We start from the raw sequence: 24,766 nt of genomic DNA, 5'->3' as shown, positions 1-24,766 counted from the left end.
AGATCCCTCTTCAGACTTCTCGACCCGAAACATCACCAAACCCTTTTTTCCATCATCTTCTCCCCATCTCTGGTTTAAAACAGCATCTGCAGTTCCTCCAAAACATTTATTTTAATTTCCCCCACAGCATCACCACAGCAGCTTACATAGGACTGTCAGTGTCCTGTCAATTCAGTTCTGAGCTGTGAGTCGCAGTGTGATGGGAAGCCCTAACCATTAGGAACTGGATAATAACTTATTGTGCAGAAGAATGCTTTCATCTGACTCAGCTATTCCATTAGTCTGGATGGATTGAAGCTCAGATCTTTAGAAGTCAATAGACTTAAAGCTCTGTTCAGTTATTCAGATATTTGAAATACTTGTAGTGAGCATTTTAACCGGTTCACAACTTGCTTCAAGGATAGATTTGTACTCATGTAGGGAAGCTAATGTCTGCAGGAAATTGGGCAGATAAGGTTACATCATTTGACAAAATGGAGGACAGGAAAGGTGAGAGGATTCAGGTTTGATTCTTGATTAAAGACTAAAATGTCTTCAATCTATTTTTAAATCGTGGAATGGAATGGGCTTAGGTTCCAGGGCTGGAAGTCAATGAGTTTGATGGAGCTGTCAAAGTCAAGTGTGGCCATGGGAACGCACTGGGCCATAGAGGGCAGGAGACTAGATCAAGACCTAGAGTCATAGATTTATGGAGACAGACAGCATGGAAACAGGCCCTTCAGCCCAACTTGATCATGCCAACCAACATGCCCCATCTGCACTAGTCCCACCTTGCTGCGTTTGACCCATATCCTTTTAAACCCATCCTATCCATATACCCGTCTAAATGTTTTTTTAAACGTTGCGATAGTACCTGCCTCAACTATCTCTTCCAGCAGCTCGTTCCATACATCCACCACCTTTTGTGTAAAAAAATTACCCCTCATGTTCCCATTAAATCTTTCCCCTGCACCTTAAACCTATGTCCTCTGGTTCTCAATCCCCCTACTCTGGGCAAAAGACCCTTGTGCATTTACCGGATCTATTCCTCCCATGATTTTGTACAGTTCTATAAGATCACCCCTCATCCTCCTGTGCTCCAAGGAATATAGTCTTAGCCTGCTCAACCTATATACTCTCTATAACCAAGGCCCTTGAGTGCTGACAACATCCTCATAAATCTTCTCTGCACCTTTTCCAGATTGACAACATCTTTTCTATAACATGGTGACCAAAACTGAACACAATACTCCAAATGTGGCCTCACCAATGTCTTATGTAACTGTAACGACTTCTCAACTTCTATACTCACTACTCTGACTGATGAAGGCCGTAAGCCTTTTTGACCGTCCGATCTATCTGTGATGCCACTTTCAAGGAACTATGTACTTGCACTCCTAGATTCCTTTGTTCTACAACACTCTCCAGAGCCCCGCCATTCTCTGTGTAAGTCTTCCCAAAGTCTTCTTGTTAGACTTCCCAAAATACAATACTTCACATTTCTCTACTAAATTCCATCAACCATTCCTCAGCCCACCCACCCAACTGATCTAGATCTTGCTGCAAATGTTGATAACAATCTCCACTATCTACCCACTTTGGTGTTATCTCCAAATGTGCTCACCTTCATCTTGCCTTTCAAGTATAGATGGAAAGTGACACAACGGATTGTATCCAAACACCATGCATAAATACAGTTGTTGGTAAGAATTATTAGCTCCCTGTTACATTAATGCAAATAGTTTGGAGTTTACTGGTGGCACCAGGAACGTGGTGTGACAAGGTCATGGTCAAGGTCACGCCCTTTGAAACTGAGGGGCAGTGGATGAATCCAAGCAGCTTTGGCCATTAACACATCCACATCTGTTGAGTGTGGGCCTCAGTCAGAGGACGACAAGGGCATTAGACAGGGACTGGGGAGTGCAAACAGGCATTTATTTCAAGAGAACATGAGAAGTTCTTTCCCCAGGAAGCCATTGGCATTATCAACTATTCGTAGTTCAGCCCTCCCACTGTTCCAAGTCAGCGTTTGATTTAAAGATGACGGTTGATGGAGGAAGTTCTGGAAATTATGAGAATTTGGCAAGTTTGTGATATGTATAATGCAAGAGTTTACATACAGGGAAAACGTGATGGGAAAAGAGGCCAACACGGTGAAGGCAACTTCTTGATCATGTTAGGAGTGGAAATAAATACATTTAGAATGTGTTTAGATTCCAAGGCATCGCTAGCCTAAGTAAAAATAAATATTGGGGGGTGCAAACCAAGCTGAGGAAATAGTGATCAGGAAATAGTGTATTTTATCTGTTAAATAAATGGGAGAGTGATTTTCTAAATAGCAGGGAACAGAAGATTAAATATAACTGGGGGAAAAAAAGAATGATACAGAGACATTGATCACTGATTTAAAAAAAGGCATATGGTATGCTTGTCTTCATTGCTCAAAGCACTGAGTATAAGAGTCAGGAAGTCATGATGCAGCTCTATAGGACTTTGGTTAGGCCGCATTTGGAGTATTGCGTGCAGTTCAGGTCACCCTGTTATCGAACGGATATGGAAACTTTGGGGAGGGTACAGAGGAGGTTTATCTCTACAGTGAGAGGCTGGATAGACTTGGATTGTTTTCTCTGGAACATTGGAGGTTGTGGGGAGATTTGATAGGAGTATATTCCCCAGGATAGGGAAATCATGAACCAGAGGATGTAGGCATAAGATGAGAGGGGAATGATTTAAACAGGAACCTGAGGGGCAACCTTTTCACTCAGAGGGTGGTGGGCAAGTGGAAAGAGTTGCCAGGAGGTAGTAGTTGAGGGAGGTACTGTAGAAACATTCAAAAGACACTTGGACAGAGACATAAATGGGAAAGGTTTTGAAGACGAATGGGACTAGATTAGATGGGGCATCTAGGTCAGCTTGGAGCAGTTGGGATGAAGGGCTGTTTCCCAGCTGTATGACTATGACTAAGACCTGTCATCGGGTACTCTGTCTGCAGGTGATGCCTGACCTGTAGAGACCGTTCTGTTTCGATTTCAGATTTCCAGCAATTCTAGATCTCTTGTCTTTCTCCACCATTGCACCATCATTGCCTTATTCCTCTCTGACAAAGATTATTGGATGGATTGCGAATGAATCTGTATCTCGAGTTTAAGACCAAAGTCAAAAGAAAAACCAATGTTTAGCTCACTTCTTCTTCTTCCAGACCAGTTAAATCCCACTGGTAGCACAATCTCATCTGCCTTCGCTTCCAGCATTCGAGGAACAAGGTCGCTGTGAAGAGAGAGGTTGTAATGGAGGATGTTAACAGAAAGTATTAAGTGCTGTCTTTGCTCATTTCTTTCTCAACCATCGCTTCTGTAAACAGTGAGATGCACATTCACTTCAGTCTAGTTATGTTTAGTTCAGAGATACAGCGTAGAAACAGACCCTTCGGCCCATCGAGTCCCTGCTGACCTGTTCACACTAATTGTATGGTATCCCACTTTCTCATCCACCCCCTACACATTAGAGGCAATTTACAGAGGGCCAATTAACCTACAATTAACCGCATGTCTTTGGGCTGTGGGGGGAAACCAGAGCACCCGGAGAAAACCCACACGGTCACAGGGAGAAGGTACAAACTCCACACATCAGCACCAGAGGCCAGGATCGAACCAGTGTCTCTGGTGCTCTGAGGCTGCAGCTTTACCGTTGTGCCACTGGGCCGCCAAGTTTCAGTTTCCGCTTTTGGCACCTCACTGCCTGGAATGTTATGACCGAGTTTTCTTACAGAATTGTCAAGGCACCAGAATCTCACTTCACTGAATATGAAGTATAAGGCATGATCTAAATTCCCGTTCTTTCAATGTAGTGACAAACTCCCAAGGAATCAGCCACAAATATCACAGCTGAGATCTCACCGTTCATGGAGTTTTACAGTTACTTGCTAATCTTTGGTGCGCCTAATTAACTGCTGGATGCCAGTGATTTCAGACCACAATGAAGAGCCCATCGCATATTCCCGTTAAAAAAAAACTGACTTTAATGTTAGTGCCATTATATCTAATCAGAGTTCTGTGAAACAGCATGAAACTTTTTACAACTTTCTACTTGAAGCTGGCAGGGCTTTTACAAACATTATATTCTGTCGCAGAACACTCTGATTAGGTGGTGCCAGCATCTGCAGTTCCTTGCATCTCCTGATTGGAGAAATAGAGAAATAGAGTATGTGGAGCAGATACAAACACATACATATATATATTTGTTATGCAGAGGATGGTAGATGCCTGGAACGTGCTGCCTGGAGTGGTGGTGGAGGCAGATACAATAGTGGCATTTAGGAGGCTTTTGGATAGATAGGGAGTGGAGGGATATGAATTACATGCGGGCAGAGGACATTAGTTTAACTTGACATCATGTTCAGCACGGACATTGTGGACCGAAGGGCCTGTTCCTGCGCTGTACTGTTCTGTGTTCCACATACAATATAAAGTGTCAAGACAGAAAGAGATTAGGATTTTTCCTTCACAACCAACAATTTCTCTTTATGCAGGTCAAACATAGAGGTGATCAAAACTAATTTACATGCCTGAGTTTTCCAGTCATTTATGTCAACTTTTGGAAATCGGGAATGCCTTGACCCGGGATTGGTAATCTCCATGACAGTGTCTCGGACCGGTAGCCATGCAGGGAGAACATGAATTGACAAGCAGAGCTTCACAGTGCAGGCCTGATGCATTCCTGGTTTAAGGCCAATGGTTCAAATCCTCTGAATCTCAAGACCCTCCGGGCGAGACGACCAAAGGATGGGTCCATGGGCAGTGGCTCCAGGTAAAGATCTGCTCCTTTCTCAGAGTACCGTACAAGATCATTATGAGGTCATTTGCCCATGGGTACAATTTGCATTAACTAATCTTCTCATCAGGCCGAGTGGTACAGTATTATGGTCGCCACTCTAGTAGCTGGTGAACTGAACTTGTAATGCAGAATGTTTTGTTCCTGACAGAACCATCTCCAAGGAATATTGCATTTACTTGATGTAAAAAAGATCACAATACCCTTCAGTTATGAATGCCCTTCTCATGGGCACCCATACATACGAACGCACTACCAAAAGGTCAATAAATTTAAATGTCCGATGTTTATGGACAGATTCGCCCCAACAAATGCAGAACTGGTTTCATCTCTCCCTCCACTATTAGTATTTGTTCTTTCTTTCAGTCTAATGTCTTTGATGTCATTGATAATCCAGTGATTGTATCTGACATCACCACCTCTCTGACAGCAAGTTGAACAGAAACCGAGCTGAACTGACAAAGTAGAAACTGCACTGAACTGAAGTTACCAATATCAAGTGCTCCGAGTTAAAAAAAAACGTACCCCTTGAATCCCCTTTAAAATTCCTTCCTCTCACCTTAAACCCATGTTTTTGATATTCCAAGATCAATATAGTAAGGACCTCAGGGATATGTGGATGATACATGAATGTGGTGCTGAGATCAGAGTTCACCAATTTACTCAATGGTAGATTAAGTGCTAGTACCAGTATGAACCACTCCTATTTCTACTTCTTATATCTTTATTTTAATTTGTCCGTTCATTTTAACAGCTGACCGTCTCAAGTGTCCATGGTGGGTTGAAAACTCCCAAGCTTTGATCATTGGAAACTCTGTGCATCCTTGCAAAAATGATGCACCTACATTCAATAAACTAGATCTGTGCTCATTTTACAATTAGGCGCAAGGAACTGCAGATGCTGGTTGACAAGAAAAGGTACAAAGTGCTGGAGTAACTGAGCGGGTCAGGCAACATCTCTGGAGAACATGGATGGGTGACGTTTCGGGTCGGGACCCTTCTTCAACAATCCGTCTGAAAAAGACCCGTTGAGTTATTCCAGCACTTTGTGTCACACTTGACATTTTACAGACTTCCAAACCTTCATTAACTACTTGCAGTGTTATAAACAGACTGGTTGTGGAAATTACAAAATGTAAATTAAGAAGTACTTGGTAGGGGAAGAATCTTTATATTAAAGAACAAGAATCGTTATCATGGCGGTGGATGGGATATGGGGACCAAACAATCTGCAGTGCCATAAATTTAATAGGACATTAAAATCAGTCTGAAGGGTCCCGACCCAAAACGTCATCTGTCCATTCCCTACACACATGCTGCCTAACCCACTGAGTTCCTTCAGCACAATTGTGGTTTAAATCGTCTTGTAGTGAGGAATGGCGTGAATCTGGAGATCTCCAGGCCAGAGCTTCCCACTGTCTCCCCAAGAAGGTCGGACACGAATCCAAAGACAGCTTTGGGATGAATGCATGCTTTGGGTTGCAGCTGTGCATCAAATCTCCTCAGCTGGCAAACCTTTATCCACCTGGAGTGAAGATGCATCCACAGCAATAAAAGACAGATTGCTTTTTAGTACATTTTGTAAAGAAAACATCTCCCGAAAGATAAACTGAAATAGTTGTCTGTTTGGCAACAAGTTCATCAGCTGTCCATTCAAATCCTAAATGCAAAGCAGATCACTTTACCCTAATAGAATAACACCACAGGGAGAATGTAAGCTACTTGCCATGAAACAAGTCTGTGACTAACCCAATGGAATGTTTGATCGGAAATATTTCCTTAAGTTGTTTTTTCTAGTGTAAAATTAACTAATAAAGGATACTTATCTGTCTTTAGGAAGCCGAGATTTGGATCCCTTATCCTCAAGGCTATCCTTCCATCAACACACGAACAAGGTCCAAACAAATACCAGCTGTTTCACAAAGACTGAGCGCAGGTCACGGTGACCACATGAGGCGATCCATTTCAACCGGACTATCACTTGGTCCGATCATTGTAAAATTCACATGATCTTCCCTTTAGTTGGATAAAACTTGCTTGAGCTCCAGTAGAGGTATGTGGGTCCACCCGACACAGTTACTGTTCAGGGTGAGACAATTAACATCAAGCTGTACTAAACCCTCATGCATGGCATGACCCTCTGGCATCTAATGTAGAGTTGCTGCAGCCACACAGCCCAAGTTACCTGAACCATACTATCAACAACTAGAGAGCAGTCCTTAGCTACCATCTACCTCATTGGAATCCCTCTGGCTATCTTTAATCGGACTTTATCTTGAACTAAACTTTATTCCCTTTATCTGTAGATGTGGATCAGTGGGTCAGACAGCAACTCCAGAGAGCATGGTTGATGTTTCAGGTCGAGACCTTTCTTCAGATTGATTGTAAGACTGGAGAAGAAAGCTAGAAGAGCAGGGAGAGCCAGCATCTGCAGTTCCTTGTTTCTACATAGATTGTACTCATGTACAGTATGATTGATTTGGCTGGACAGCATGCAAACAAAAGTTTAATCACTGTATCTTGGTACACGTGACAATAATAAACCAAAGCCAATACCGGGGCACAATGGCTAAACCCCACCAAATTGCGATTAGCCACGTAATTATTCCTTTAGTAAAACTTGACAGCAGAACAGACTCCTCTTACCCCAGAGTGCCATGAAGATGGAAAAGAAGATGGTGGCGGGGTTGTCGAACAGGTGGCTGGCCTGTGCTGTAGCACATGCAGTGCTGAGATGCCAGTAGTCGCATGACTTGTCACAGAGTGGGCACATGGTGAAGTTGTTCTGCTCATCACACATCTCCGCACTGAAACAATGAGAAAACAGAGAGGACTTTGACACTCCGAGCATGGCCAATGGCATCTTGTTTCCACGCAAGCTAGCGATCTCGGATCTCGCAAATGATCAAAATTACATTTATTTCCTGGTGGGGGAAAAAGACACAAAGTGCTGGAGTAACTCAATGGGTCTGGCAGCATCTCTGGAGTTACTCCAGCACTTTGTGCTCCAGATATGTTGCATAACCCACTCAGTTACTCCAGCACTGTGTATTTGTTTTGTAAACCAGCATCTGCAGTTCCTTGTTTCTACATCAAAGTGGAGGGAGTTTGTTTTAGAACAATACAGTATAAAACAGGCCATTAGGCGCACAGTGTCTATGCCGAACATGATGCTAAGACCAACTCTTATCTGCCTGTAGAGAATATTGATACTGAATTACCTTCTTTTAGTAATTCCATATGAACCCCCAGTAACTCTCACAACTGCACCCAAGGCCATGGAAGTGGCTGAGAAGACCATGTATACTTTCATGCTGAATGCTGTAACAAGGGCCAGGTGGGAATGGGATGGGGAAAGAGTGTGGATTGACCAAGGTTTGAGAATGGGATCATACGGGTGATCTGAATGAGATTCACTTCACCCATGGGATATTAATTTCACCCGTGGGTTCATGGACGGAGGGTTGGTGTCACATGGGATGGTGGGGGGAAAGCTAAAAATCCAATGGTAAGTACGGGACTTGCCTCAGTTGGCTTTGTTCCAATGCTGGAGTGCCCCAGGGTGGCAAATAACTATTAGTCCAATTTATCCTGCAAAAGCTCGTCAATGGAGCCTGGTGAATGATGTTGTTCCTCCCGCACCCGACACTGGAATTGTGCCCATTGTGCCAGCGGGCATTCAACACTAGCATTGTCCTACACACTAGGGAACATTTACAGAAGCTAATTAACCTGCAAACCTGTACGTCTTTGTATGTGGGAGGAAAACAGAGCACCGGAGGAAACCCACGTGGTTACAGGGAGAATGTACAAACTCTATGCAGACAGCACCCATAGTGAGGATCGAACCCTGGTCTCTGGCGCTGTAAGGGAGAAACTCTACTGCTGCGACACCATGCCGCACTTGAGTCTTGCAATGAGTCCGAGCAATGGTTGACAAAGAGACATCCAGCAAATTCACTTGCAATCAGTATAAGCTGCCACATGTTATTGGGGTGACTGTGAGGTGCTTCCAACCATGCCCTACAGTGAATGCGTGGAACTGTTACTAGGTGGATTGTAGAGGCAAATGGACACTTTGAAGGGGAGGCTTGAAACGTTAGTGAATGAGGAATGAAGGGTACACGCTGATGAAGTATGGTGGGAGTCACACAGCACAGAAACAGGCCCTTCAGCCCAACACATCCATGCAACCAAGGTACCCCATCCAAACTAGTTCCATTGGCCTGCATTTGGCCCATATATTCCTCTAAATCTTTCCTACAAGGGTGGCACAGTTGATAAAGCTACTGCCTCACAGTGCTAGAGACATGGGTTCGATCCTGACCTCGGGTGCTGTCTGCATGGAGTTTGTACATTCGCCCTGTGATTGCATGGGGTTCCTCCAGGTGCGCCAGTTTCCTCCCACATCCCAAAGACGTGGGGATTTGTAGGTTAATTGGCCTCTGTAAATTGCCCCGAGTATGTAAGGGAGTGAATTAGAAAGTTGGGTAAGGGCCGCATGGTTGCGCAGAGGTCGAGTTGCCGCCTTACAGCACAAGAGACCCGGGTTCGATCCCGACTACAGGTGCTGTCTGTACGGAATTTGAACTTTCTCCCCGTGACCGCGTGGGTTTTCTCCAAAATCTTTGGTTTCTTCCCACACTCCAAAGACGTACACGTTTTTAGGTTAATTATCTTTTGATAAATATAAATTGTTCCTCCTGTGTGTAGGATGGTGTTGATGTGCGGGGATCGCTGGTCAGCGCGGACTCCGTTCCGTCGGGCCTGTTTCAGCGCTGTATCTCTAAACTAAACATAGAACTAGTATGAACAGGTGATCAATGGTCGGCATGGACTTGGTGGGCCGAATGGCCTGCTTCCATGCTGTATCTCTGAAACAAAACTATCAATGTACCTATTAAAATGTCTTTTGAATGTTGTTATTGGACTAGTATTGAGCAAAGTTGGCTGCACAGGCTTGTGGGGCTGAATAGCTTATGTCTGTGCAGTTACTCCATGTTGTCCTACATGTCAATATATGATGCATATCAGAAACCATTAATTCAACTTGTGGGACAACAGTACCTTAATTAAAGTAGTATTAGCAACAACAATACTTTTGTAGAATGAAACTTTCATGTTTGTGCTCCATAAAGGATTAGGTATATATCACTGTCTTGTGTTAGTTCAGAGCGAAATCTTACCTTGGTATGTCATTGTCTATTGTAATACACCCATAAAAAAATACTATGATCCCAACCAGTGATGCTGGCATCAGCAGCTCCGTGTAGAGTCCCAACCATGCGAAGTACAAGCCAATCTTCTCACCAAAATACTTCCTGTGAAAGACATAGATTAGAAATTAAATTAGTCAAAAGTAAGACAAAACAGCTGCCTCGTTGTGCCAGGGATCCAGGTTTGATCCTGACTATGAGTGCTGTCTTTACAGAGTTTGCATGTTCTCTCTGACCTCATGGGTTTTCTCCGGGTGCTCTGGTTTCCTCCCACATTCCAAAGACCAGCAGGTATGTAGGTTGATTGGCTTCTGTAAATTGTCCCTAGTGTGTAGAACAGAACTAGTATACAGGTGATTGTTGATCGGTGCAGACTTGGTGAACTGAAGGGCCTGTTTCCACACTGTATCTCTAAACTAAAGCTAAGATGTTCCCACTTCCTGCAAAAAAATGTGCTCAAAGGGACTGCTGATTGCAGAACCGGTGAAAAATGCAGCACCCTCACATCAGTTGCCTGAGAATGGCCCCTTAATGAGCACACCAACTATCTACTTAAGCAATCAATCAATCGATTAAACAATTAAGTAATTACTTAATTGATCAGGGAATTTATCCACCAGTGAATAATCCACTGGTGGATTAATTAGAGAATATATCCATCAAACTATCACAGCATCATTATCATGAAACAAACATCACTGATAATGCCTATTAACACACCACAAATCATAACGTTGTTTGTGTCTCAAACATTTAATAACTATAAATTCAAATACTCCTGAGAGGAATAACATAACACACAGAAGGCCTTATGCTTCATGTGTAGAGACACAGATTATAATCATACGGCATGGAAAGAGGCCCTTCGGCCCAACTCGTCCATGCTGATCACATTGCCCCATCTACACTAGTCCCACCTGCTTGTGCTGCGCCCATATCCCTCTCAATCTTTCCTAATAACGTATTAGTCCAAATGAGCTTTAAATGTTGTTGAATAGTACTTGCCTCAACTACCTCCTCCGTCAGCTCGTTCCATATATACCCACCACCCTCTCTCACCCCTCAGGTTCCTATTAATTCTTTCGCCCCTCATCCTAAACCTATGTCCCCCATTTCTTGATTCCGCTACTCTGGATAAAAATACTCTGTGCATTCACCCTATCTGTTCCCCGGATGATTTTATACTGCTCTATAAGATCAACCCTCAGCCTCCTGTGCTCCAAGGATAAAGGGGATGTCATTTAAGACTGAGGTGAGAAATAGAATAAAGGGGAGGTCATTTAAGACTGAGAAAAAACTTTTTCACCCAGAGAGTTGTGAATTTATGGAATTCCCTGCCACAGAGGGCTGTGGAGGCCAAGTTACTGGATGGATTTAAGAGAGTTAGATAGAGCTCTAGGGGCTAGTGGAGAAGGGATATGGGGAGAAGGCCGGCACGGGTTATTGATAGGGGATGATCAGCCATGATCACAATGAATGGCGGTGCTGGCTCGAAGGGCTGAATGGCCTCCTCCTGCACCAATTTTCTATGTTTCTATGTAAAGTCCTAGCCTGAATAACCTCTGCCTATAGCTAATTTGTGGAGTGGGTTCCATGATTCTTCCTGATTAAAGAAGTGAAAGGCTTTGTAGAGGTTGAGGAAGTCTATGTATAATGGCTGTTCCTCCACCAAGCCATCCTCTGAAAATAAAGTTTTTAGACTTTAGAATTTAGAGATACAGCGTGGAAACAGGCCCTTTGGCCCACCGAGTCCATGCTGACCAGCGATACACAAGCACTATCCTACACACTAGGGACAATTTACAATTTCTACAGAATTGAATTGAATTTCCTTTATTGTCATTCAGACCTTTTGGTCTGAACGAAATTTCGTGCCTGCAGTCATATATACAATAATAAACAACAGTAAACACAAATTAACATCCACCACAGTGAGTCCACCAAGCACCTCCTCACTGTGGTGGAGGCAAAAATCTTAGGGCTGCAGTCTCTTCCCTCCTCTTCTTCCTCTGTGCTGGGGCGATACCCCACCGGGCGATGGCAAAATCAGTCCCGTGGCTCACCGAGCTCCGCGAACGGGCCGGCTCAAACACCGCGGCCCGGGGTGGTCGGAGCTGCCGCCCTCCAGTCCAGCGGACGCAGCGGCTGACGACGTCGTCCACTGGCCCGCGGCTGAACCCCGGACTCAGGTCACTGCCGCCAGAATGCCGCCTCAGCCACCGGAAGCCAATTAACCTACATACCTGCATGTCTTTGGAGTGTGGGAGGAAACTGGAGCACGCAGAGAAAACCCACGCGGTCACAGGGAGAATGTGCAAACTCTGTACATCCAGCACCAGGATTGATCCCAGGTCTCTGGCACTGTAAAGCAGCAACTCTACTGTGCCGCACCTTTCATGCTGATTCGGGAAGTGTGTAAGGCCACACTGAGAGTATTGTTTCCCATTTTGGTCGCTCTCCACATCTGCCCCGTCAACTATCTCCCGCCATTCCGTGGAACAGTTGCGATTCCCACATCAACCATGGAAGGCTCCACAAAACTAGAGTGGACATCATCCTCAATCCCAAGGGACCACCCAAGACAATCTTCACAGTTAAAAATCATACTTTAGCAACGACAAAAGAACATCAGAAATTACCTTATCAGGTCAATTGGCTGGTACTTATAAAACACTCCATATCGCGCCCATTCTTGGTACAGCAGCTGCAATGTCAAAGGACAGTATTAATATTCCATAAGGCATCTTAGTACCTTTACAGATACTGTGTTATCTGAAGTCAAAAATACAATGGCTCAACCAGAATGAAGTCAATGGTATCAAGTTTTAGCGGGTCACTGCTTTCAGTCTGTGATAGCCAGCCAGCAGCACAGTGGGTAGAGCTGCTGCCTCACAGCGCCAGAGATCCAGGTCCAATCCTGACTACGGGTGGTGTCTGAGTGGAGTTTGCTCATTCTCCCTGTGACCATGGTAAGCATGGACTCAGTGGGCCGAAGGGCCTGTTTCTGCACCGTATCTCTAATCTCTGTAGACACAAAATGCTGGAGTAACTCAGCGGGACAGGCAGCAACTCTGGATAGAAGGATTAGGTGATGTTTTGGGTTGAGACCATTCTTCAGACCCTAATCTCTGAATAAATTGCTGCTCAAGTTACAACTATCATCAATGCCTTTCCATCTGCATTTTTCTAAACACTTACAATGGAAAAGTGTCGATGAATTCCTTACCCTGCGCTCATTCTCCTCTGGATCAGCGCCTTCATAATCACCCTGGAGAAAAAACAAACAGTGTACAAGGAATTATATCATCAGACCAAGGACAATCTCCCCACTTAATTGGTCCACAGTAAATTGCCCCTGATGTGTAGGGAGTGGATGAGAAATCTCCCCACTTAGTCCATGCTGGCTTCACACAAATCCACTCCCATCCTTTTCGATCAAACTCAATGAGAATCATCCTGTCCTCCATATACATTTCTCAAGCCTCCCCTTAAATTCCTCAATACTCTGCTTCAACTACTAGCAGTGGTAGCGTGTTCCACAATTAGCAGTGAGTTCCACATCAATGCATAATGCATAAAACCAAGATGTATTCAAGAGAGAGTTAGATATAGTTCTTCGGGCAAACAGAATCAAGGGATATGGGGAGAAAGCAGGAATGGGGTACTGATTCTGAATGATCAGCCATGATCATATTGAATGGAGGTGCTGGCTTGAAGGGCCAAATGGCCTACTCCTGCACCTATTTTCTATGTTTCTATACTATTTAATGTGTCATGTGCAGGCAGAGGAGATTAGTGTATCTTAGCATTATGTTCGGCATGGACATTGTGGGCCGAAGGGCCTGTTCCTGTGCTGTATGTTCCATGTTCTGTGATAGTTTTGAATCACAGTAATTATTACTTACATACATTGGTTGTTTACAGTAGGATTTTCTTTCCTTGAATTAACCAACTATTTAGTCATGTCTCAGGTTTGAATTATCTGCAAACTTCTACCATCAACATGTTGACTTCAGTGAAACTGTATGTGGGGCGTGTTCCCTTGTCTCTTTCATTCGCACTTGCTCCTGATAAGTAATTCACCTAGTAGTTTGTACATTCTCATCTCTTCACGTGGTTCCACTGTACAGCCCACCACCCCAACACTCTGCTCCACCACTAAACCTTATGTTGTTGTGCCCACATTACATTCAGAGACTAATTTACCACAGAGAGAATCACACTTGGGGTGGCACGGTGGCACAGTGGTTGAGTCCCGGGTTCAACCCTGACTATGGGTGCTGTATGTATGTTCTCCCCGTGACCTGCGTGGGTTTTCTCCGGGTGCTTCCAGTTTCCTCCCACACTCCAAAGGCGTACAGGCTTGTAGGCTAGTTGGCTTGGTATAATATTAGTAAATTGTTCCTAGTTGTGGAGGGTAGTGTGACTATGCAGGGATCGTTGGTCGGCACGGACTCTGTGGGCCGAAAGGCCTCTCTCTGCACTGTATCTCTTAACTAAACTAAACTTACATCATGAAGGGGATAGGCAGATTCGTAGATGCCATTCGCTATTAAAGTCGTTATACCTGAAAGACAAATTTACATTGTGAAATTCTATCACACATCAGTGAAGAATTCCAATATTATCTCACTGCATCTCCACATGTATGGCCTGTGAACCAGCTGATAGGTAGCTTCAAGTCAACAAACCATTGTCACAGTCTGCAGCCAGCATTCCTATTCCCTAATATTGTCCTTCCTTCGATTCTCTCCCTTCCCCTGGTGCTGACCCACTCCCACCATCTCCCACCCACAATAGGTCCATGCTTCCTCTTCCTAGACTATGTCCACCTGCCACACCCCAGGGATCTGAACGCAACCGGTCTCCTCCTCTAACATCATCACTCTGGGTGATGTGACAGAATGTTTAGGCCAAATGCCAATGCAAGTAGATAGAGCGGTAAAGAAAGCCAATGGTGTACTAGCCCTCATCAGTCGGGACATTGAGTATGGGGGTCAGGAAATTATGACGCAGCTTTATAGGACCTAGTCCTCCCACACTCTAAAGACGCACAGGTTTGTAGGTTAATTGGCTCGGTATAAGTGTAAATTGTCCCTAGAGTGTGTAGGATAGCTTTAATGTGCGGGGATCGCTGGTCGGCACGGACTCGGTGGGCCGAAGGGCCTGTTTCTGCGCTGTATCTCTACACTGAACTAAACTGAGTATTGCAGGAAGGGAGCTGGCATCATCAATGACCCACACCACCCTAGCAACGCTCTCATTTCACTCCTACCATCGGGAAGAAAGTACAGGAGTCTAAAAGTCGTGACCACCGGGTTCAAGAACAGCCTCTTCCTAACAACCATCAGGCTCTTGAACATTGCACAACACTAACTTCAACTATGAACTGTCTTTGGTTGCATGAGGGACGTGGGGCTTTTTTGCACCAGTACTGGGGTTATTCATTTATTGATTTTTGTTTAATTATAAATTATCCATAAGTATTGTTTTATTGGCCTGTTATGCTGCCGCAAGGAAGAATGTCATTATTCAGTTGTCAGTATTTATGATGATGAAACTCTCTTGATTCTCTCTTGACTCTCGTGAGAGAGTAAATCTGCAGAGCAGATGACCAGTCTGTCTGTCTCCTTTCAGATATATGGACAGCGTAGCTATCGTCATTGATAGGATCCTGGCTCACACTCTAGATAGCAATCTTAATGGAGTTTACTCAGGCTGTTGTTATCGGTTAGCCCATTGGGACTCAACTACGTGTGAAGAAGTACTGTTTTCTCAGCATCCTTCATAAAACCACAGCCAACAAAAATATCTGCAGATACTGGAAATCAAAAATAGAAATAGATAATGACCCGAAATGTTAACGCTGTTTTTCTTCCCACAATCTCAGCCTGGCCTGCTGAGTGTTTCCAGCATTTTATCTTCAATAAAAACAGACACAGGGGGTGGCACAATGGTAGAGCTGCTATCTCACAGCGCCAGAAACTTGGGTTCGATCCTGACCTCGGGTGCTGCCAGTACAGAGTTTGAACTGTGACTGCATTGATTTTCTCCAGGTCTCCAAGATATGCAGATTTGTAGGTTAATTGGCTTCTGTAAATTGCCCCTATTGTGCAGGATAGAACAAATGGACGTGGATCGATGATCGTAATCGGTGGGCGAAGGGCCCGATTCCACACTGTATCTCTGACAAAACTAAAAAATGCTGGAGTAACTCAGCGGGTCAGGCAGCATCTCTGGAGAGCATGGATAGTTGATGTTTTAGGTCTTCTGAAGATTGATTGTGGTATGGGGGAGGTGAAAGCTGGAGGAGAGGAGGGGCAGGACAAAGCATGGCAGGATCTGGGGGAGGGTTTGATATTCAGATGGTTGGACAAAGGCCAGAGATGAATGGGCATCTCTGCTTCTACCTTTTATTTTTAATGTTCCAATTGATCAATTTCTGAACCAAACTAATATCTATTTCTATTTTAAGAATTATTTAGGGATGGAAGCTCCTTACCCGTGTTATATGGAGCTTTTGCACATGAAGTTCGTTTTAAAATTTCATAAACCTGTATGGAAATTAAAAAATAAAGTCAGCAATCTAAACTAGTTCCATCTACATCAACATTAATGTCAGGCTACTTGTGTTCCTTGGCAACTCTTTATATATTGCACCATTACGTTTAGAGCAGCATAATGGTGCGGCGGGTATACATGCTGCCTCACAGTGCCAGAGACCCGGGTTCAATCCTGACCTCGGGTGCTGTTTGTGTGGGGTTTGCACGATCTCCCTGTGACATCGTGGGTTTCCTCCGGGTGCTCCAGTTTCCACCCACATGCCAAAGACATGCAGGTTTGTAGGTTAATTGCCCCTCTGCAAATTGCCCCCCATGTGGAGGGAGTGGATGAAAAAGTGGGATAACATAAAACTAGTGTGAACGGGTGATCGAACGTCTGCGTGGACTCGATGGGCCGAATGGTCTGTTGCCATGCTGTATCTTGCAATTAAATTTTAAAGAAGCACACAGAACAGTATGTAAATAGAAAAAACAGTGCAAGTTTCAAATCCTGCATCGCCATGTAGATTTTTCTTTCAGTCAACTGGTGAAGCCCGGTGCTGTTTGAAGTTTGAAAGGGAAGCAGATATTTGCTTTTTTTTGGAGATTTTTGAATACTGCAGCTTTATAAAACAAAGGTAGTTGGGCCTGATGTTTAGTTGTGGGGTCATGGACGAGACTGAGGCATGAGGCAGCAGCATTGGGGGTCGAGGTAGGACTTTGGTTTAAAATACTCATTTTAATCATATTGAATCAATACATAGTTTGTAATAACATGTATTTATCAATTAAAATAACTGTCCCTAACCATCTCAAATAGAATATCATTGAGCACTAAGTCAACAGAAGCATTGTTGGGAGTCCAGGAGATGAGGAATAGGTAGCAATGACAAAGAATGATTTCAGTGGTAACTTCCCCTGCTTGGCCAACACAAGACTGTACAGAGTTTGTACATTATCCCCGTCACCTGAGTGGGTTTTCTCCGGGTGCACCAGTCTCCTCCCACTCTCCAAAGACGTACAGGTTTGTAGACTAATTGGCTTGGTGAAATTGTCAATTGTCACTAGTGTGTGTAGGAAAGAGTTGGTGTGTGGGGATCGCTGGTCAGCGTGGACTCGGTAAACGTGGGGCTGTTTTACCACCCTGCTCGTTGGAAACTATGGTTTCATGGTTATAGGGTGGTGGGTATATGGAACAAGCTGCCAGATGAAGCCATGGAGGCTGATACAATTACAGCAGTTAATAGACATTTGGACAGGTAAGTGGATAGGAAAGGTTGAGGGCGATATGGAAAAAACACAGGTAAATGGGACTAGCTCAGATTGGCACAATGGTGGGCATGAATGCGTTCGGCCAAAGGCCCTGTTTCTGTGCTGGATGACTCCATGACATTTTCATCTTCTGAGGCTTACACCAAAGCATCATAGACCAAAAGTAGAAATTGGGATGCATCCCGCTTGCTGGAAAACAGATGTGATATCTGCTAAACCCTTAGTGCAATGTCCAGCACAGGTACACCATGGACATACTGGAGAGCTTTGTCCAAACCGAGAGTGAGATGGAAAGGACTTCTGGGCCTCTCGTCGCAAGGAACTCGAGTCTGACTTACTATTCGGCTTCGTGTTGCGTTGTCAAAAAAGGTTTCCTTGTTCGTTATGTTGTACCTGCAAATGACGGAGAAATTGTAAATTGTTTGTGCGTCTGGTATGCAGCGTTCCACCCCTGCATTACACTATCCTGTGCTCTGTTTCCCATTGCCAGCTGAACCTCCAATCCTACACTCGGTGGATGTATTTCAATGATGAATTCTCTAATTAGACCATTGCAACGATCTTTCATTTACATGCCCCCATCCTTTAACGGGCATGCAGAACCACTAAATATTACTAAGGTCATGCACATTCCACAAGAAAGTAGATGCAAAATACACAACTTACAAATGCATCTTGTCCCGGCTGAAGGGGTGTGACAGCTGTTTGCTTCGGTGGTTTATCTGTCCAACTCTGGGCTGCAAAGGCTTGGTGAATTTCCGCAGAATTAGGTTCAATTTTGCTGATACTCCACCCTCCGGTTTTACTTCAAAAGTCTGGGAAAGAACTGAAACAGTTAGTGTCATAGAGTCACACGGCACGGAAACAGGCCCTTCGGCCCAACTCGTCCATGCCGACCAGGATGCTCCATCTATGCTAGTCCATTTGCCCATATTTGGCCCATATCCCTCCAAACCTTTTCAATCCATGTACCTCCCCAAGTGTTTCTTAAATTCAGTTCAATTTGAACACTGAATTCCAGTGAATAGATGTGTCGACAATCATCAGAGTATTTGGTCGTGAAGACTATTCCTTTACCAGGATTTTCTAATCATCGATTGGAAAAGCGCATCAAATTTAAATCTTGATTAATTCCTCCCTCATACCCTTCAAATCCTTTCAAGGACATTGTTAAAATGTACAACAAGTCCTTATCCAAGCTGCTGACTTCTTTGTAAAATAAAGGATCAACGTGTGTAATTCTACAGAGCAGTCTGGTCCCCGATTAAGAACATCAGATCAGAAACATGAATTGATGCGTTCGTGAAACCCAGCCTCACTAATCATAGATTGAACCATTTATAGCTGATGACCAATTTAGTTGAAGATGTCAGTGTGGTTTGTGCTGTAACTGTTTCAAGAAAATTAAAAGATACAGTTATTATAACTACGCACAGGGGTGGTATAGTGGCGTCGCTGGTAGAGCTGCTGCCTCACAGTGCCAGATCCTCCCACATAGAAACATAGAAAATAGGTGCAGGAGTAGGCCTTCGGCCCTTCGAGCCTGCACCGTAATTCAATATGATCATGGCTGATCATCCAACTCAGTATCCTGTACCTGCCTTCTCTCCATACCCCCTGATCCCTTTAGCCACAAGGGCCACTTCTCTTAAATATAGCCAATGAACTGGCCTCAACTACCCTCTGTGGCAGAGAATTCCAGAGATTCCTGTGTGAAAAATGTTTTTCTCATCTCGGTCCTAAAAGATTTCCCCCTTATCCTTAAACTGTGACCCCTTGTTCTGGACTTCCCCAACATCGGGAACAATCTTCCTGCATCTAGCCTGTCCAACCCCTTAAGAATTTTGTAAGTTTCTATAAGATCCCCCCTCAATCTTCTAAATTCTAGCGAGTACAAGCCGAGTCTATCCAGTCTTTCTTCATATGAAAGTCCTGACATCCCTGGAATCAGTCTGGTGAACCTTCTCTGTACTCCCTCTATGGCAAGAATGTCTTTCCTCAGATTAGGAGACCAAAACTGTACGCAATACTCTAGGTGTGGTCTCATCAAGACCCTGTACAACTGCAGTAGAACCTCCCTGCTCCTATACTCAAATCCTTTTGCATCCCAAAGACGTGTGGGTTTGTAGGTTATTTGGCATTCTGTAAATATCCCCCAGTGTGTAGGGAGTGGATGAGAAAGTGGGATAACATGGAACTAACGTGAATGGATGATCGATGGTCGGCGTGGACTCGGTGGGCCAAAGGGCCTGTTGCAATGCTGTATCACTACACCAAACTAAACATAGATTAAAACTACAGGTATACCCTGCAGAGAATTGAAATGCAGTGGTTCAGTTTTATTGTTTGAGATTAATACTCCACATCCAGGGATTTAGAAGAAATCATCCCTTCATCACAACACTTCAGCAAGATAAATAGCTTCAATGTAAAGCCTTTTGTGGCACGAGCACAATGACAGTCACACACAGATAACAGCCACAATATCAACCTCTGCTTTAATTTAATTTCCTTAATATTGTATTAAATCTATCACTGATGGAGAAATCATTCTGCATCTCTGCATATTGCAGACAGCATTGCGTTTTACATTCAGTGGTTAGTGCTGCTCACATACAAAATATACACTCCAGTGGTCACCCTCAGAGGTAATTCTGTTCGATTCAAGCTGGGGCCTTAAATCTGCTGACATTCTTATAGATTAGATATACAACAGGCAAACTGAACAGCACAAGAGAGCAGAATTGGAAGGAACACAAATGAGAACAAAAGGCATTATGTCCAAAGTTTCACTTGGTCCTCATAGATACATCATTCAACAAAGTGAACCCTCCCTTCTACCAGAGGGTGGTGAATCTATGGAATTCTTTGCCACAGAAGGCTGTGGTGGCCGTCAATGGATATTTTTAAGGCAGAGATTGACAAATTCTTGATTAGTTTGGGTGTCAAGGGTCATGGGGAGAAGGCAGGAGAATGGAGTTCAGAGGGAAAGATAGATCAGCCATGATTGAATGGCAGAATAAACTAGATGGGCCGAATGGACCTGCATATCCATGTGCCTATCTAAAAACCTCTTAAACACCACTATTATATCTGCCTCCACCACTGGAGATGGGTTCCAGACACCCACCACCCTCTGTTTAAAAACGCACATCTCCTTTAAGCTTTGACCCTCTCACCTTTGCCCTCTGGTCTTCGATATTTTCACCAGATGAAATGGCTCCATGTGGTCTAAATCTTATTTCTAAAGTTTAGTTTAGTTTAGTTTTGAGAGCCAACCAGCGATCACCTGTATACTAGGCCTATGTTATCCCAGATTCGCATCCTACACACTAGGGGTAATTTCCAGAAGCCAATTACAAACCCTGCAAATCTTTGGAGTGTGGGAGGAAACTGGAGCACCTGGAGGAAAGCCACACAGTCATGGGGGGAATGTATAAACTCCGTGCAGACAGCACCCATAGTCAGGATTGAACCCGGGTCTTTATCACTGTAAGGCAGCAATTCTACCGCTGCACCACCGTGCCACCCCTAAATTCAATTACTGTTGTTGAAGTTAACATGGTGGTACATATGATGGTACATGATGGTTACATGATTAGACCAGCAGACAGAGCTCTGGATTATTGAACCACAGACACCAGGCTGAATCTATCATGGCAGCTAGGTAGTTTAAGCTGGTCTTAATGTAACCATAAAACAACTTGATGATCGATAACATTTACTGATGTCCTTTGGGGCCAAAAGTTTCTTGTGCCTTACAAGGGGTAATCTCCAAGAAAGTGTTAGCTGTGAACAAAGCACTGCGAGTCTGTTCAGTTTAAGCTACAGTCACATCGCACACTTTCAATCCGGTGCCTACCATACCTAGTCTGTCCTATGTACAAGCCTACATGCAATAGGAGGATTGGACCAGTATTACAGATAATCAACACTGTTGCTGTAGCACTGCGCTGTGTTGTATAATTCTATAGTAAACTACAATATAAATAGCAGCAGAAAATGCCAAATCAATGCTGAATCTCACACTAGCTTCTGCCCTGAAAGCTTGTCAGGAACTCTGTTTAACAGCTTGGACTGGGTTAGTTTAGTTTAGCTTTGTTTTGCTTTATTGTCACGTGTACTGAGGTACAGTGTAAAGCGTTCGTTGCATGCTCACCAGACAGCGGAAAGACAATGCATAATGGGAAGTCAAAAGGTTCCTGCACCTTGCAAGGGTTAATCTCCAAGAAAGTGTCAGCTATGAACAAAGTACTGCAAGTCTGTTTGGTTTAAGCTACAGTCACATTGCACAATTTCAATCCAGTGGAAAATAAAATATTTGTTTAAACATTTTATGATGTTTGCAGATACTAACTGCGCTAACATTTAACAAATGCCAGCAGGGTTTCAGTAAAGTAAATACAAAGAAACTGTTTGCTCTGGCAGGATTGTAATAGCTGGAGATACAGATTTAAGATAACTGAACAAAGGAGAGATGAGAAAACAAAATATGCAGCAAGATAGGACTTGGAATATATGTATGCGGAGAAGAGGAATGTTTGTACTTCTTTGGGGTTAAGTGAGGACTGCGGTGCTCATTGGATGATTTCTGCAAAGCTCAATATAGCTACAATGGGTAAATTGACCAACTTCTGGTCATTAAGACCCTGTTAACTTTTAGCAAAACACAAGGTGTTGGAGGATGTTAGCGGGTCAGGCAGCATCTGTGGAGGGAATGGGCAGACCCTCCCTCAAGAGAATCATCACCAAATATGCCAAAAAAAATGTAAATGTCGTCTGTCCACAGATGCTGCCTGACCCGCTGAGTTCCTCCAGCACTTTCTGTTTTGCTCAAGATTCCAGCATCTGCACTTTCTTGTGACTCCTGTTAATCTATAGGTTGTTTGCTGTGCACAAAAATACTTCTTGGCATTTTAGGATTATTGCTATATATTCATTTTCTTAAATATGTGCCGCTGTGCCACCATGTCGCCCTAATGTTTTGTAAAATGTGTTATCATACATTAAACATAATAATGTAAAATAAAACATTATATAATGTAAATGGACTGTTACAATATTTAAGTTTTCTTCTTCTCAGTCAGTCCCTCAGGATCAAGCGTGATTTGATTCCACACCGGATTTGGAGTTTCCTGTCATTGTCAAGGTGGCCATTTGAGGACAATCTGGGCACTGCAGATCCCCGGGGAGGGGGAGACCATGGGAGATGGCAGAGGAATGGAGCAGGTGGGTCATGTACGATGTGGTGACCTCTTTCCATCAGTCGTTCAGCACAACCGTAGTGTAGAGCCTCAAGGTGTAACACTTTCACCAATGTCCTTCTGCACTTTAAATGCTGATGCATCAGTAAGTCCCAGAATTGATTGACTGAATTGATTGCAAGATACGGCACAGGAACAGGCCCTTCGGCTCATAATGTCTGTGCTGAACTTTAGACTTTGGACTTCTGAGATACAGCATGCAAACAGGTCCTTCGACAGACCAAATCCACGCTGACCAGAGATGCCCCATACACCAACACTATCCTATACACTAAGGCTTATTTACAATTTTACCGAAGCCAATTAACCTACGAACCTTTATGTATTTGAAGCGTGGAAGGAAACTGGAGCACCCGGAAAAACCCACGTGGTCAAAGAGAGTACGTACAAACTACGTACAGACAGCACCCATAGTCAGGATCAAACCTGGGTATCTGGCGCTGGAAAGCATGTAAGACAGCAACTCCACTGCCACGCCACTGCGCCCCCATTAGCTGTGTCTCCAAATTTATATTACTTCAAATTCAATGCTACAATTGTCATTACTCTTATCAATAAACTTGGTAACCAAATATAGGGATAGTCAAGAGCTATCCTCATAACTATAAAACTGTGTGTGTGTGTGTGTGTGTGTGTGTGTGTGTGTGTGTGTGTGTGTGTGTGTGTGTGTGTGTGTGTGTGTGTGTGTGTGTGTGTGTGTGTGTGTGTGTGTGTGTGTGTGTGTGTGTGTGTGTGTGTGTGTGTGTGTGTGTGTGTGTGTGTGTGTGTGTGTGTATTTATTTGTTTGTGTGCAGTCACATCTACTCGAAGAAAGGACGCGCTAACGGTAAAAAGTTTACATATTCCGGCAGAGATTTATCCCGTGAAATAAAAAATTGCCTTATCTGAAAAATTAAAGCATTATTTTTCGAGTTATTTATGAAAATGTTCAAAATTTTCAAATAACTTAGAAAATAAAGGAGATGGTCTCGCTGATGACGTCACAATCGATCTGCCTGTCTGCCTCTGCTCAAGCTGCGAGCGACATCATCCCTGTTCTGTCTTCTGTACTTCTCGGCTTCTTAACTTTTACTTCTTTAAATTTGTCACTTAGCATTTTTAAACTGCTGCTCAGGTCGTGCTGCGTGCTCCGCTGGGCTCCTTGAAGTTTTAGAACATGGCGGCAGCCGTTATCACCGCGCGGGCATGGGGCAGTGCGATGGGAAAGTGACCGTGGTGGCCATTACTCCCTCTGGGAGAGGCCGTCTATGGAGACCTGTGATTCCTCCGTCGATCGCAGGGACTCGGGGAATCGTGACCCCTTTTCCTCACTGGTGATCCTGATCCCATCTGGCAATCTCTGGCCGGCACAGGGGCCGACCTCCTCTCCGTCTCCCCATCCGATCGTCTGTCACGCGGGTGGGTGAGCTTCCCCTCACGGAAGCCACGATCGGCCGGCTCTCCGCTGCTTTTGACTGTCCGCCCGCTCGCAGCAGCAGGGCGGCCCGCTCAAAAGACGCCGCAAATCGGAAACCCCAGCTCCAAAAGTCAGCAAGCTCCCCTGTCTCTGTGTCCCTCTCTGTGTCCCTCTCTGTGCCTCTGTGTCCCTCTCTGTCCCCCTCTCTGTGCCTCTGTGTCCTTCACTCTCTATCCCCCTCCCTCTCTAGCCACGCCTGCGAGTTGG

At 44.2% G+C, this 24,766-nt stretch overlaps 1 protein-coding gene across 1 annotated transcript in view; it reads right to left on the bottom strand.

Annotated features, from left to right (window-relative positions):
- The window catches only part of LOC116985128 (anoctamin-2-like), an 83,122-nt gene that overhangs the window by 35,478 nt on the left and 22,878 nt on the right, over window positions 1-24,766 (bottom strand). The window contains exons 5-13 of the mRNA XM_033039594.1: window positions 18,506-18,654; window positions 18,178-18,232; window positions 16,528-16,579; window positions 14,537-14,592; window positions 13,252-13,293; window positions 12,665-12,729; window positions 9,996-10,130; window positions 7,456-7,616; window positions 3,164-3,246 (exon numbers count right to left, since the gene is read on the bottom strand). Of these exons, the coding sequence (XP_032895485.1) occupies window positions 3,164-3,246; window positions 7,456-7,616; window positions 9,996-10,130; window positions 12,665-12,729; window positions 13,252-13,293; window positions 14,537-14,592; window positions 16,528-16,579; window positions 18,178-18,232; window positions 18,506-18,654 (798 nt within the window). The remainder of the gene's footprint in view (window positions 1-3,163; window positions 3,247-7,455; window positions 7,617-9,995; window positions 10,131-12,664; window positions 12,730-13,251; window positions 13,294-14,536; window positions 14,593-16,527; window positions 16,580-18,177; window positions 18,233-18,505; window positions 18,655-24,766) is intronic.

This window comes from Amblyraja radiata, chromosome 21 (assembly GCF_010909765.2).
Source record: "Amblyraja radiata isolate CabotCenter1 chromosome 21, sAmbRad1.1.pri, whole genome shotgun sequence".
Classification (NCBI taxonomy): domain Eukaryota; kingdom Metazoa; phylum Chordata; class Chondrichthyes; order Rajiformes; family Rajidae; genus Amblyraja; species Amblyraja radiata.
Note: the sequence above shows the minus strand (reverse complement) of the source record. Positions and strands in the feature narration are given on the sequence as shown.